Source organism: Dermacentor albipictus, chromosome 9, assembly GCF_038994185.2.
Source record: "Dermacentor albipictus isolate Rhodes 1998 colony chromosome 9, USDA_Dalb.pri_finalv2, whole genome shotgun sequence".
NCBI lineage: Eukaryota > Metazoa > Arthropoda > Arachnida > Ixodida > Ixodidae > Dermacentor > Dermacentor albipictus.
The window spans coordinates 5,229,027-5,243,089 of NC_091829.1; the positions used below are offsets into that span (position 1 = coordinate 5,229,027).

Genomic DNA, 14,063 nt, shown 5'->3' on the forward strand with positions numbered 1-14,063 from the left:
TATAACGTTAAGTTCACAGTATCAGGTATGTGTCCTCAGATTTTTCTAGAAACCTGGCATCTACGTTGTCGCTGTTAAGGCATAAGCTGAAATAAACTTTTTACTGAGTGTGTATATAATGTATACAGCAGCAGGGTTGCAACAGTAGGCCTGGAAAGGTAAAGTACCAGCTACAGAGATCTCTGAGCCATTGTCAGAGTACTTACGGCTGGGCTATGTGCTATTATATCTTGCTGTTGAGTGCAGGAGTTGGCCGACATTGAGGAGGGCCTTGAGAACTGAAGGTTTATTTAGATTATTTACAGTAATAACACAGAGTAATGAACAATCATAAAATCTTCGACGGCTGGCAGCAAACTAGACGTAGCAGCCCATGGCAAGAAGAACGAAAAACTTTTCTCCCTGTCTCTCGCGTTTAACCCCTTCGGTCTCTCAAGGTCACATCATTTTCGGCCAATCGTCGAGCCAGCTCAGGTGTCAGCATTTTCCTCCAATGGTAGGTGCCCAGGCAAGTGCCGTCACATTCGGCCAATGAAGACACTTCAAGGGCTCCATTGTCCGAAGGTTGACTTGCCTCCGGCGTTGCCTCCTCGCCTGGAAGCGTTCAGCTGGAAGAGACGGGTTGTTCACGAACGACTTTCCTGAGCCGCAAAACAGCTTTGCTTGGGACCAAGATCAACTACCTGGGACTGTGCCAGCCTCCCGTTGCACTTTCAGGAAGAGTCAAGCAGTGGGGGGAGACAATAGCTCGACGTGCGGCGCATGAGGTGGGGGTCGCCAACCTGTCTGACGGGTCCGGTAACGTGGTAGACACGCCCTGGCGATTGGATGTGGTCGGGGAACTTCAGTGATGCCAGGAGAAGGGTCCGTATCCAACAGTGCATAGTATACCCTAAAAGACAGCTCAGATTTCTTCTGAATTGCTTCATATACCAGAACAAGCATGTTTCAGGTGGGGTTTGTCTGACATGAAATAAATGTTCCAAAGCAGAAACATCTTCCTTGCAGTCACAGTCCCCCTGGAGAAAGGCTGAATATACCGACACATCATGCAACTGTTGTAAAAACGTTTGAGCCTAAATCTTGTGGGGATGCATGACTCTCACGCGTCGCCTGATATCTTGTTTTCCCGCATAGCTCCCGTCTCCTGCAATGCGGCTTCGCCGCGTGTCCTTGGGCCTGCGGCGGTCGGTGTGGTTGAAGCGCAGTGCAAGAGATGGTGCAAGTGTAGCGCTGCTAACGCCGCCTACCAGCGGGGTTACTTGGCCGCAAAAAGGAGAAAGCTCTTCCTCTTTGGTTCGGGGCCGGAGAGTGGCGCGGACGCTCCACGCGTGCGCCGATCCATGCTTCTGTGAGACCGTCTCACGAGGCCTCATTGGAACTTGCCACCGTTCGCGTGACCGTACGCGCGAACGACCAGGTGTTAGGATCCAGCGTGGGGCAAACATATTCGCTCGCTCTCCGGTCGCGGCGAGTCGGACTTCCTAGATTTGTGGCGCGCCCATCGGCATGTTTTGTGGATAGCAGCTCGGCTAGCAGGCATTGATCCATGAAAGGTGCAATAAATGCCCTTGTGGTTGTTTGCGCTACTGTGTTGTTGTTCCTTTGTCCCAAGAGCACACGGATGAGAAGCCCACAATCTATTCATTAATGTTTTACTAGTCATATGTTACAAGGTAGTTATACAGATAGCATTGCCCAAGAACATCCATATTGTGCAACAAGGCAAGGACTGCAACATAGGCACATGCATTGAAAGCAGTATGTGTTAAAGGCAAAAAACCAGCTGGGGCTGTGAGGTCAAGCAATTGCCACTTAAAGCAAATCGTAAAAACCAGGGGAGAGAAAAACACCCACACTTAACTGCATTTCCCTACCTTTGGTGCCCCTCTCATATGCCACCAGTTCTACACATCACATGACCTGCCCAACTCCACTTGTTTCCCATAAATAAAGTTAGTGTCATCTATCCATCCTGCTGTCATTCTTTCTGTAATGTTGCTCTTGTCACTCTCCTTTACTTTGTTCATTGCACAGATTCTAGATTCTCGCGAAGTTGCTATGTTGCCCTATGAGTTTCAGCACTGAAATATAGTAGTGGCAGATTGCAGGGATTACATAGTTTTTGATGTTACCAATAGGCTGCTGTTCATGGCTCTGGGTGAATGGCCTCAGCATAAACAAGTCTTCTGCCTTTATACTAAAAGCAAGTGCTGCTATTTTTATTCTGCTGCTGCATCTACCACATCCAATGACATGACATCCTATAGCCAAGCAAAATGTTGCAGGTTCAATGCCTGACTGCGATGGCATCAGTATGATGCGAAGAGAAATGCAAAAACGCTCATTTACCAAATTTTGGGTGCACATTAAAGAACCCTAAATCAGTGTTGAAAACCATAGAGTAATTATTTTACAGCAGGGTACTTTTGCCATGTTTGCAACTTGGTAGGGCCATAAGGCTGCCAAAATTTGTTTTTTTAAGTGTAGGGTGTTTTGTCCTGCCCTGGCATTTTTTAATGCCCTTGTAAATAAACCCTAGGAAACTCAGAAAACCTACAAAATCTAGTACGTGCTGAAAATGAGAATAAGACGTTCAACCAATATGTATGTACAGAACATGATTTTGGTTGACCTACTAAGGAATTTTCAGGATAACAGGGGCAGATGATCCTCACGTATAACTTTGTCCAACCAGGAGCGACATTTAGCCTGTAGAAACAAGTTTTGCGGCTAACGGAAGTGTTTTACCTTTGTACAAGGAATCAATCAATCCTTATTTTGCATTCATTCATTTATAAAAAATGAATGCTGGGATAAGAACTAAAAGCTGCTTTTTTGCAGCTTGACAAGGTTCTTGCTCATGTTCATGACAATGGGAACATAATACAATTAAGTTTGTACACTTTAGTGTGTGCAATGTACAATCAATGACAATGTATAAGTGAAAATATGTAAGGTGAAATGTACAATAAGTGTTACAAAGCGGTGTGTTTAGTCAGTACAAATGACATATATGGATATATAGTATATAACATATACATAATTATTTTCAATTGCTGAAGAATGTATCATATTACATTCATTAAAGAAACCCTGAAACGCTCTTTACGATCTTCTACAAATGTACTGAGTCGTTAGAGTAGGTCCTTCTGATAATTAATTGACACATCTAAGTGCCCCGCGTAAAGCGTGTAATTTATTATAAGGTTTTAAAAATGCACATCGCTGCCGATCGCAGCACACTGCTCGGCGGAATTTTAAGCTGCCCCTACCCATATGACCGAAATCACCCATACGACGTCAGTGGGTGCGAGCTATCCGATTGGCTGACAAGGGCACGTGATCGATAATTTTTCCAACTTTATAGTAAGCAAATGACCTTCGTAATAGTTGGAATGTTAGTTAATTTGTTTTTATGGAAAGAAAATAACATAAAGAGAATGCTCAAGAATATATATTAAACAATGCTGGCCCTAGTTTACGTCCCTAGGGAATGCCCTGTGTAATTTCCCGGAGATGCGAGTCTTCTGATGAAATTGAAACAAGTTGTTTCCTGTGATTAAGATAAGATTGTAAAAGCTTCTGAGGAATGCCCCAAAACACATAATGCTCTAGTTTAGTAAGCAAAGACTGATGATATAGCCTATCAAATGATTTAGAGTATTGAAGTGGAAAGTTGGGGGATTTGGTATACATTCATAATGGGAACAGCGCAAACAAGACGACAATGGAATGAAAGGACACAGGACCACTTTCGTCCTGTGTCCTATCATTCTGTCGTCGTCTTGTTCGCACTGTTCCCATTATGAAAGCTTTAGAGTAGTCCATAGAAATTCCTAGCGTTAATTCCTTATTTTCAAAACCATTTAAAATTGAACTCTTTTTGGGTTAGCAGAGCCAATTCAGTTGACATTCCCGCACGGAACCCAAATTGTTTATTTGATGTGATGCAATGTTTATCACAAAATGACTTTAATCTTTTACAAATAACTTTTTCTAGTCCCTTGGATAGGACAGGCAGTACTGAAACTGGCCTGTAATTCGACAGCATATTTTTGTCACCGTACTTGAATAAGACTAACTTTCACGTGTTGCATTTTTTTTTCAGGAAAAATTCATTTGACAGTGATAGGTTAAAAATATGAGTAAGTACTCGTAGCAAGAGATCAAGCACAAACTTAACAGGTCTTATTTGCCCATTCACATCACGGGATTTACTATTTCTTAATGACACGAATATCGTGTAAACAAGTGTTGCCAGGTCGGACAAGGCGGTGTGGCCCAAATGCAGCCAAACACTAAAAAGAGCAAAACAAATTTGTAGCCAATATAGCCATTTTTATTTGCACATTTTCACATACGACTGCGGTAATCTTTTTTTTGCACAGCCCGTCATTACAAAAAGCTTGTGACGCCGTGACAGTCTGCCTTTGACAACCACAACAGCGACATCGTGCTTGCACACAGAACACTGCTTGGTTGGCACCGGAAACTAAAGTTTCAGCAAATCGCTGCAGAGGGCCAACCTATCGAAATGAATCTCGAAAGTAAGCACGAACAAAACCTTGCAGGAAGCTTAAAGGGACTGACACCTGGCCAGAATGTGTTGCGAGACGTTGACAGAAATGAAATGACCATGATTTATAGAGATAAAATCCAGCACGCTGTTCGCCATTGAAGTAGAGATTATAATTTTAAATTGGCAAAGAAAGTCTCAAAAGCCAGTAAGTGGCGAGGCCTGGCAGTGATATCTTGGTACTTCGTATGTAGTCTGAGATTACGTAAGTCGGCTGGTATCAAGTACAACATAATTGTTGCTTAGAATTGAAGTTGCTATATAATAATATACACTTGCGCTTTATTCTATGCTTCGGAAATCAAAAGCGCACGCATGGCTACGGCAACATGCTGAACTGCGTATCGCGTGTAAAAGTATCGTTTCGTTTTCGACCCAATTGGTTTTGTTTTGACTGGTTAAATACCAAAGCAGTTGGACAGAAAACAATGAAAGCACATAACTATTATCGCAGAAATACTTTAACACTTCGGAAAACGTGAATCACAGCAACGTCGACTCCACAGACAAAATAATAGTTTCTCACAGCTACAGCCACACTTGTCATCTGCCTTCCACTAATGCTGGCGTATAATCGCTATCGTGCTCACGTATCACTACTTTCAGCATGCTTCCAGTAAACGACTGCATCTTCACTGCAGATAGAAAAATTCTGATGAAAAATGTTCCATGACGTTTTCCGCGTTACCAGTTCATGATTATACACTCTGACTGTTAACCTTTCCAATGCATTAAAAAATAGGTGCAATGAAAATTGGTTCTCAGTGCCTTTAAGCTTCGCCTTTAAAAGTGCAATGCAATAGCATTCAAATATCAGTGGCTGCTTCTCATGCTTCCCGGCGAATGCAGATTATGTAAACGTAATGTTTACCTGCAATGCTGGCAGCGAACGCTATGCATGAAGGCGAGCTTTCTGGTTCTTTTCATTCCCCCCGTACGGCTGGCGCCGCCGCTGCCGCGAATCTGCATGGTGGTGCAAGGAACCGAGTGGGGCGCGCTGCTCCCACTCCGACCTCAAACGGCAGCTGGAAAAGGGGTTTGTGTTTGAGTTTCCGCGTAACAGAATGATGTTTTCTGGTATATTCAAATTACAATCCGATGCTATAATGTCTGTAGGTTGTGTGTGTGTCCTGCTTTACGAATTTTCTGAAGAATTTTTTTAGAAATGCAATTAGTTCAGTAATGCCTATGCACCAGCCGAAGAGCCTGCGTATTTTCTGTGACACGGGGCCCTTGACGGTATCATGTTAAAGTTCATCACGCACATAAAGGAAAATTGCAGTAGAGCTTACCATATGAGAAATGTGGAGTAGGTCAAAAGCTGTGACCGGCACGTGACTTCAACCAGAAGCCTTGGCCATGAACACATTGGATCGTATCATTTACCCGTGCTTCCCTTCTTTCATGCCGGCGCCACAATCGCCCAACCCTATTTTATTGCTCTCCGTTTCTGAGCAAAGCCATGTTAGTACAGTGTACTGTGAAACACCCTCTATTCCCGGGCTCATCCCGATGCCCAGTGATCAGATGCCGGGATAAGACGAAGATGAGACGATGTTGCAGGAGCAAATGTTAGCATGGTAAAGCGCGGTGTAAATTTAAGTGCATCAAAGATCAAAGCCATCGGCTCAGAGAACGGCGCAGGAGCGGAGGGGGAGCCATTTAGCACAGGCACACATGCCACATGCACAGCCACGCTGCCGATTCAGCCAGCTAAAACATAGCCTTTAATGTTTGTTTCTACTCGATGAAATCTACCTCTGGATTGTGGATTAGGGCGCCCCTTATAGCCGAAACAATGCCAAGTCGCAAATTTTCAGTAGCCCAAATATAGCCAGCCTGCCCAACTCGACATCAAATTTTTTTTTTTCTGTAGCCCCATTTGGCTATATATAGCCGAACCTGGCAACACTGGACTGTAAACTTCATATGGAGCTGTAGGTTTAAGAAAAGCCGTACATGCGTTGCATGTGCTCAAATAGTTGGTTACTGCTGTATCACGAGTACTTTTTTTCCAGACTGGTGAAATAATCATTACACATTTGCAAATTCTTTGCCTCTTAGCGTTGCATGCTCAACTACAAGTTCAAGGTCAACCTTATTGCAGACATCGGAATGCAAGATCTCTTTATTTTGCGCCATAATAGACTGCTCCGATTACTCAGCTCTTGAAATAGGTTCTCGTAATACAGCTTTTTAGCATTGCGTACAAATTTTGTAACACAGTTCCGGTATTTCCTAAAGCCTGCAAGATCATCAGGGTTCCTTGTTCTGACAAACTTGTAATACAGTGAATCCTTCCCAAGGATCATCCAAGGCATTCGTCATTAAGCCACGGTTTCCATATTCTAGTTGACTTCTTTACTCTTTTATATTTAAAGGAGCTGTCATATGCATGAGTTTATCATATGCATCGTCAGCATCCCGACATAGAAGCACCGGACTCCAATCAATATTATTAATTTTTTGCTGGGAAGTGTTTAGTGTTTTGTAATTAATTTCCTGCAAAACAAATGAGTGAGACTGATGCACTGGTTTTGAAGCCTGATGAAACTTACAAAACATGTATTCTGGCAAATGAGTGCTCATGTCAGCCACAATTACTCCCAATTTGGTGGGATCTTCAGAACAGTTTGTGGTGAATTGATTGAGTAGTGTTTCAGATTTTGAGTATGTGGCCGACTTTGTCACCCTGAGGCATTTTGTCGTCGACTTTCCGGCAAAGAGCGAGCACGTCTTGTATGTACGAGACATACGATTCAGTAGAAGACTGAACTCGGGTAGCAAGCTTTTTTCTAGCAGCCAGCTGCCGACTGGTGGGATTGCCAAAGAGGTCACCGAGCTTCTCCTTGAAAGCATCCCAGCTAGAGATCTCGTCCCCGTGTGTCCGGAACCAGAGACGAGGAGTTCGCCCAAGTAGAATAGGACATTCGCTAGCATAATGGTGGGCTCCCAGTGATTATTTTGGCTAAAACACTCATACAGGTTGAGCCAGTCCTCAACGTCGACATTATCTTGGCCGGAGAATATGCCAGGATAGCGGGGGTTGGTAACTGTAACGTACGTTGTTGGCGGGGTCGCAGGAGTAGAAGCAGACAAGGTGTCACTGGGAGCCATGGCAGAAAGCAAGACGGTGCGGCTGCTGTGGAGCTCTGTGGCGAGGACGGGGAACGGCACCCCCCACCAAAATGTTACGCGAACGAAGGATTAACAACTGGAGACTATTCACAAAGCATATTTAGAAAGAATAATGCAGCGCTGGCCAGTTCAGCCGACAGCTCGAGAGCCAGGGCGCCCGCGTGCATTGTCCACAAGAAACATGCAATATGCATGTATCAATATTATACTCTATAGAAAGGAAATGTACTGCTCAAAAACATTTGCTTCAGTTTTGGGAACTAGTTTAAAGTAATTCTGCTTTCATGGGGTGCTTGTTTTTCAAAATAAACAGCTAATAATCACTTATTGAACCTCTTCCTTTGTTACCTTACTCAAAAAGCGGTCATGTGCATTTCTGCCACTGCACTTCTCAAGACATTACCTCAGAAGATATTCCAGCTTTTAAGACTAGTTTCCTTGCTGGTGGAAGCAAGAACCAACTCAGTTTCTGAAATGCACAAATTTTAGCCTATAACACTGCTTGATAAATGATACCATGTTGCAAGAAGCTTTGCTTATTAGATAATGTTGCTTTTTCTAATTTCATGTTTCCTCTAAGTTGTCTCATTAGCCTCTTATTTATTATCAACATTCCTGTTGTTTTGAATAATGTAGTCATTTGCATTAGAATGAGAACTTGATGTGCAAGGTCAAGGCAAAGGCCATAAAGGGTAATGTAGGGTTTATTTAGTAAAGATGGTTGGCAACACAACCCTAAATGGTCAAAATTATTCCAAAGCTTCCCTTTATGGAATATATTGTAGCCCTTGGGTTGCTCTGGGATGCAGTCACTTCGTCCGAGTACTGTTCTGTTTCAGCCTGTAAGGCACCATGTGAAGTCGGATGTGTTGCACTATATGTGCAATGTTGAGCTTTACATGCGTCAACCATTGTGGCTGTTTGGAAAACTTGCATATCATGTAGTACTCTTTGTTGTACAGTGCTTGTGAATGTATGGGGCAGCCACCCTATGTGGAAAGCCACTACGATAGCCAAGGAGTATGCAGAGAGAAGCCATGGCTATGGAAGAAACGGGGTGGCCAGCAGAGAACCGTCCCATAAGTAGTACGAAAAATGGGCGTATGTGCAGAAGCGGTGAGCTGTTGTGGACAGTGATGCACGAGTTCTGTGAAACGCAGAGGCAGTGACTGAATTGCAAGGTCCTGCAGTGCCCAACAACAGCGGTCAGGAGACTGAACTTCGGGAAGATTTGCATTTGCTATTGCACCTTTTCTCAGTCAAGGGGACACATGGCAGGCTGAATGACTAAGATGAGATGTCCTCTCTGGCCACTGCTATTTAGCCACCCATAAGTATTTCATAAATGAATGCTATACATATACATATTTTTTAAAAATCTGACCAAACCATGTTGCCTTTAGTGCTTGCCTGAAAAAGTACAAACCACAGCCCAAGTCTCAAACCTGACTTGCAGGTCCTGAAGGTTAAGCTGCATGTTATCCAGCTAAAATTTGGGTATGTATAGGAAGTAAACTGTACATCTGTTCAATGTGCAGTTCACATCAGCACATAGATTCTGCATTTCGTGGTCCTGATGTTTCCTAAAGCTTTCATAAGCATAAGCACATGTTATTAAGAACCATACTGATCTTTTAACAGGCCGTTTATTTCTTCTAGACAAAATAGAATATTATGGCACTGTAAGATCTACTGTCCTTAGAAAATGTGCCATGTCACTGAATCTGTCCTCGTCTTAAGGTAGTTGACAAACCTGCTGTTGAAAGTATTTGGTCCACACAAAAGGACATGAGGAGGTGTGCGGTATTTTGACAACTCCACTTCCAGAAGCTCTTCATCAATTTCTCTGCAGCGAACTTCATCTCCATACTTGAGATCCTCAACCTTTGTTTCCTGCATTGATATGTGACAGTGATACACAGTCCAATCTCATTATGACAGAGTTGCATCCAACATAAAAATACCTTAGTTAAATTCTACATTCATACTATAATACATTAGTAACACACAGATCTTGGTAGGAAACATATTATATTTACTTCATTATACTCGATAATTCATTTGATCCATGCATGTTATTTCGAGGTTCGACTTTACTGTGTCAGAACATTTACACCTGCCTTGTGTTTTCAAAACTACTGCAAAAATATTTAATTTTTCTATCCCTTTTGCTGCATATGAGCACCAGTGACAGCTGGTGAATTATGGAAACATTTTTGTGAGGCAGTAGTATCGCTGATCGCATGGAGCAGATGTAGAACACTGGGCCTCTAATCTGAAGGTCACAAGTTTGAATCCTCATCCAGTCTAATACATCCTTCAGGCTTGGAGTACTGCCCGGCACCAACAACAACAACAAAAAAAGAAAACGGTGAGAGTTAATGGGGCTATACAAGTCTCCAAATGCAACCAAATTAGGAAGGGCCGCTAAGCTTCAACAAAGACACTCCTTTACCGGAACAGGAATTAGCCTCCCTGGTGCGGCATTTGGCCACTACCTCCCAAATGACTATTACAATTAACTCGTGGCCTTCAATCCCCAGCGTTTGTGGACCGTCTGACTAAGGCAGCCGTCAAACCTGTGACACGGCAGAGGGTGCTAAAAATCTTTGAATCCGGACAGGTTGCCACTGGAAACTGAACATAGCAACATTTAACAAGCGAACCTTTTCGAGTGAGGCTAGCTTAGCATGGCTCTTTGAAGAATTATCATGCATTGCCTGGGATATTGACTTTAGAGAGGTTAGAACTAGTGAGGCTTGTAAAGTGTTAGCTAATGGCCACATCCTCTGCTACAGACGTCTTCCAGATAGGAGAGAATACGGGGTACGATCTCTAATTCATAAAGACATTGTGGGCAGCATTGATAGACTCTATAGCATTAACGAAAGGGTAGCAGTTGTTGTAATAAAGATAAATAGGAAATATAAATTAAAGGTAGTACAAGCCTACTATGCTCCAACCTTCAGTCATGGTGCTGAAGAAATATAACAGTTTTATGAAGATGTTGAATTAGCTATGAGAATTGTGCAAGCTGAGTATACTGTAGTCACGGACAACTTCAGAAAAAATAGGGAAAAGCAGGCTAGGGAACAAGCAATTGGCAACTATGGCATCGGTTCTAGGAATAGTAGAGGAGAGATGTTGGTAGAATTCGCAAAAAGAAAGGGACTCTGAATAATGAATGCCTTCTTCACAAAGCACATTAACAGGAAGTGGACCTAGAAAAACCCTAATGGAGAAACAAGAAATTAAATTGATCTCATACTCTCTACAAATCCCAGCATAGTGCAGGATGTAGAAGTGTTAGGCAGGGCAGAGGGCAGTTACCATATGTTAGCGAGATCTAGGATTGCTGTTAACTTGGACAGAAATAGCAAAATTGAATGAATGAATGCGTAGTTTTTATTGGCGCAAGGGCCAGGTATGGCCAAAGAGCGCCATACAAGTGCTAATGATTTCGCTGTGGAGTGATGGGTTCTATGGAGTTGATGTGACGTGGCTGTAAAAGGGGCCTAAAATATAGTCGCTGTAAGGTGCGTAAAATGCATGTGTAATAAAATTATGGCGATGACAAATGACGCATACTATGAGCATTGAGGTGCATTTCAAAATAATGATACGATATTAAAAATTGAAATAGCAAAATTAGTTGAGAAGAAACAGGCCAACCTAGATGTGGTAGGGGTAAACATAGACAAGTTCAAGATGGTGCTCAGAAGCAAATATGCAACCTTAGAACAGGAAGATGAAGATAACATAGAGGTAATGAATAAAACCACAAGGTCAATTTCAGAAGCAGCAATTGAAGTGGGAGGTAAGGCACCAAGGCAACCAGTAGGTAAGCTCTCAACAGAGGACCTAATAAAGAAGCGCCAAAGCACGAAAGTGTAACTTAAGATATCAGATAGAATTTTCTGAACTGTCAAAGATGATAAACAAGAAGAAAGTTGGCGATATTCGAAATTACGATGTCAGAAAAATTGAGGAAACTAAAAAAAATTACAGCCGAGCTCACTTCAGATGACTGTCAATGGCAATGCGAATAGCAGTCAAGCAATGTAGCAAGACCATATTCTTTTTTTTTCTTTTAATGGTGGAGTTTTATGTGTCAAAATCACAATCTGATTATGAAACATGCTGTAGTAGGGGACTCCGGATTAATTTTGACCACCTAGGGTTCTTTAACGTGCACTTAAATATATATACACGGTATTTTTTTGCATTTCGCCCCCATTAAAAGGTGGCTGCGGTGGCCAGGATTTGATCCCACGACCTCGTGCTTAGCAGCGCAAGACCAAAGCCACTAAACAACCATGGTGGATGATCATATTCCTGATATCCCATTTATTTATAACACAGATAGTGGTAATTCTGAGACTTTAGTTAATTTGGCTATATGCCAAATACTCCGATATTGTCCCATGTTGCTATGGCACTCAAGTTGCCCATGAGCATGGAGGCATGACAATGACTATGATGCTGTGCAGTGAAGACGGAATGAGGAAGAAGGAATGATGATGGTGTTATGATGATAACGTGACGACATGAGGACAATGAGATGATAACAATGATGTGACAATGACGGTATGACGACAACCGGATGAAGAAGCAGGAATGACGATGATTGAACTACCAAAGCGCCATGGCAACGACGGTATGACAACAGATACATGCTAGCGTCTGTCACACGACAACGGCATGACGACGGCATAATCACAATTGAATGATGACAGCATGACTACGATACAATGAAGAACGAGGAATGACATCGGTGGATCGGCAAAGGTGGTGTGATGACGATAGTAAGACGACAGTATGAGGGCAATAAGATTACGACTGTACGATGACAATGGCTTGACAAAGACTGTATCACAAAACCTGTATGACACTGAACACTGAAAATTACATCATTCACCAAAATCACATGCTAGATCCTGTGGCACTGAAGGCAGCGCACCTAATCTAAAGGTATTTTATGCATGTGACCTTGATTTTCTGACAGGAGGCAGGATTCCCTTGAGAGGAAGGATGCATGGGCTTTTGTTTTAAATTTCAGCTGTTTTCATGGTGTGCAGCAGTTTGATACTTTCCACACATAATTGTCGGCACATGGTCTACATGCCACACTTGTCTGTTTACAAACTGCTTCAAGATAGCTCTCTCTGACGTCTATGTGTCATTGAGATTCTACTTAGAAAAACAGTGCAAGAAGCAAGATATAAACGAGCATACGGGACACTACTGCTATGTACTCTGTTTTCATAGCACATTTTTGTACTGATTTTCCAACAAAGCCATACCATGTGCGACCAAATGATCAAACCCAAGCTCAAGTATCACTGAGGTCCTAATCTTGGTTGACAGTTCCCATCAATTGCTTAGTATAATTTCAGTGGTCTTGCAATGGACAGCGATGGAAATTCTAATTACCTTTGTACTTACATCACTCAGGCAGTACAGAATGCTGACATTCCAGAAGGCTTTCAGTTCATCCAGCTCATTCTTCAGGTATATCTCCCTGTACTTTGCTATCCCAAAAAGCAAGCGAACCATGGTGTAATCTTCGTCTGAACTAGTAATGTGGTGCAAGACCTGGATCATTGGTGCAATCCCAGTGCCAGCAGCAAGCAGTAGCATGTGCTTGTGCTGAAATAGGGAATCTTACTTGGGACTGTTGCTTGAATGAACATTAGGCAAGAGCATGCAAATGACCAACAATTACATGAGATCGTAACATGCAGCTACATATAGAGGCATCTGAGTAGACAAAGTGCAAAACCAAAATATTTTGCATTTCAGGGTGCACAAGAAAACAGCGTATGAGGCACTGTGCTCAATGAGCAAGTACCGCTTTTTTCACTACAACAGCAACTGGAGAGCTGCATAGAAATATGCAGGCCTTGGTTTTGCAGTAAGTGGGCACCACTGATTGCCGAATTGTGCTGTTGAGGCATGGGAAACAGCAGACTGCCAGTGAGCCCTACCTCAAATACAGCTTTATTCTTCCAATGCTGCTTATCTGAGTGAAAACGTTTTGAGCACACCAGAATAAAAAGCATGCGCAGACAAAAAGATAAGTATTGTGGCACAGGTAGTAGAGTCGCTTGTTAGTTTAGGCATTTTGGGACCAAAATTTAGCATCAAATTAAAATATTTTATAAGTAAGGGTGTGTGAATATTCAAAATTTTGAATATGAATCAAATTGCGAGAACTATTTTACTTGTATTCTATTCAAGAATTTACCATTCAAAGTTGTCTAATATTCGTTTTCTACATATGCTAAGGGACAAAGAATTTTTTAAGTCTACAGGAGGAAAGACTGGTGCAAGCAGAAAGTCTCAC

At 42.5% G+C, this 14,063-nt stretch overlaps 1 protein-coding gene across 19 annotated transcripts in view; it reads right to left on the minus strand.

Moving 5' to 3' along the window:
• LOC135906099 (NADH-cytochrome b5 reductase-like) overlaps positions 1 to 14,063 on the minus strand; it is an 80,317-nt gene that overhangs the window by 12,115 nt on the left and 54,139 nt on the right. For 5 of the 19 annotated variants that reach the window (XM_065437297.2, XM_070524908.1, XM_070524902.1 and 2 more), the window contains exons 6-7: positions 13,151 to 13,366; positions 9,471 to 9,610 (exon numbers count right to left, since the gene is read on the minus strand). The exons of 1 other annotated variant lie outside the window; for it this stretch is intronic. In XM_065437297.2, coding sequence (XP_065293369.2) covers positions 9,471 to 9,610; positions 13,151 to 13,366 — 356 coding nt within the window. Of the gene's footprint in view, positions 1 to 5,450; positions 5,605 to 7,429; positions 7,732 to 9,344; positions 9,611 to 13,150; positions 13,367 to 14,063 lie in introns of those variants that run through there. 13 more of the 19 variants (XM_065437291.2, XM_065437296.2, XM_065437288.2 and 10 more) reach the window with 7 other exon arrangements.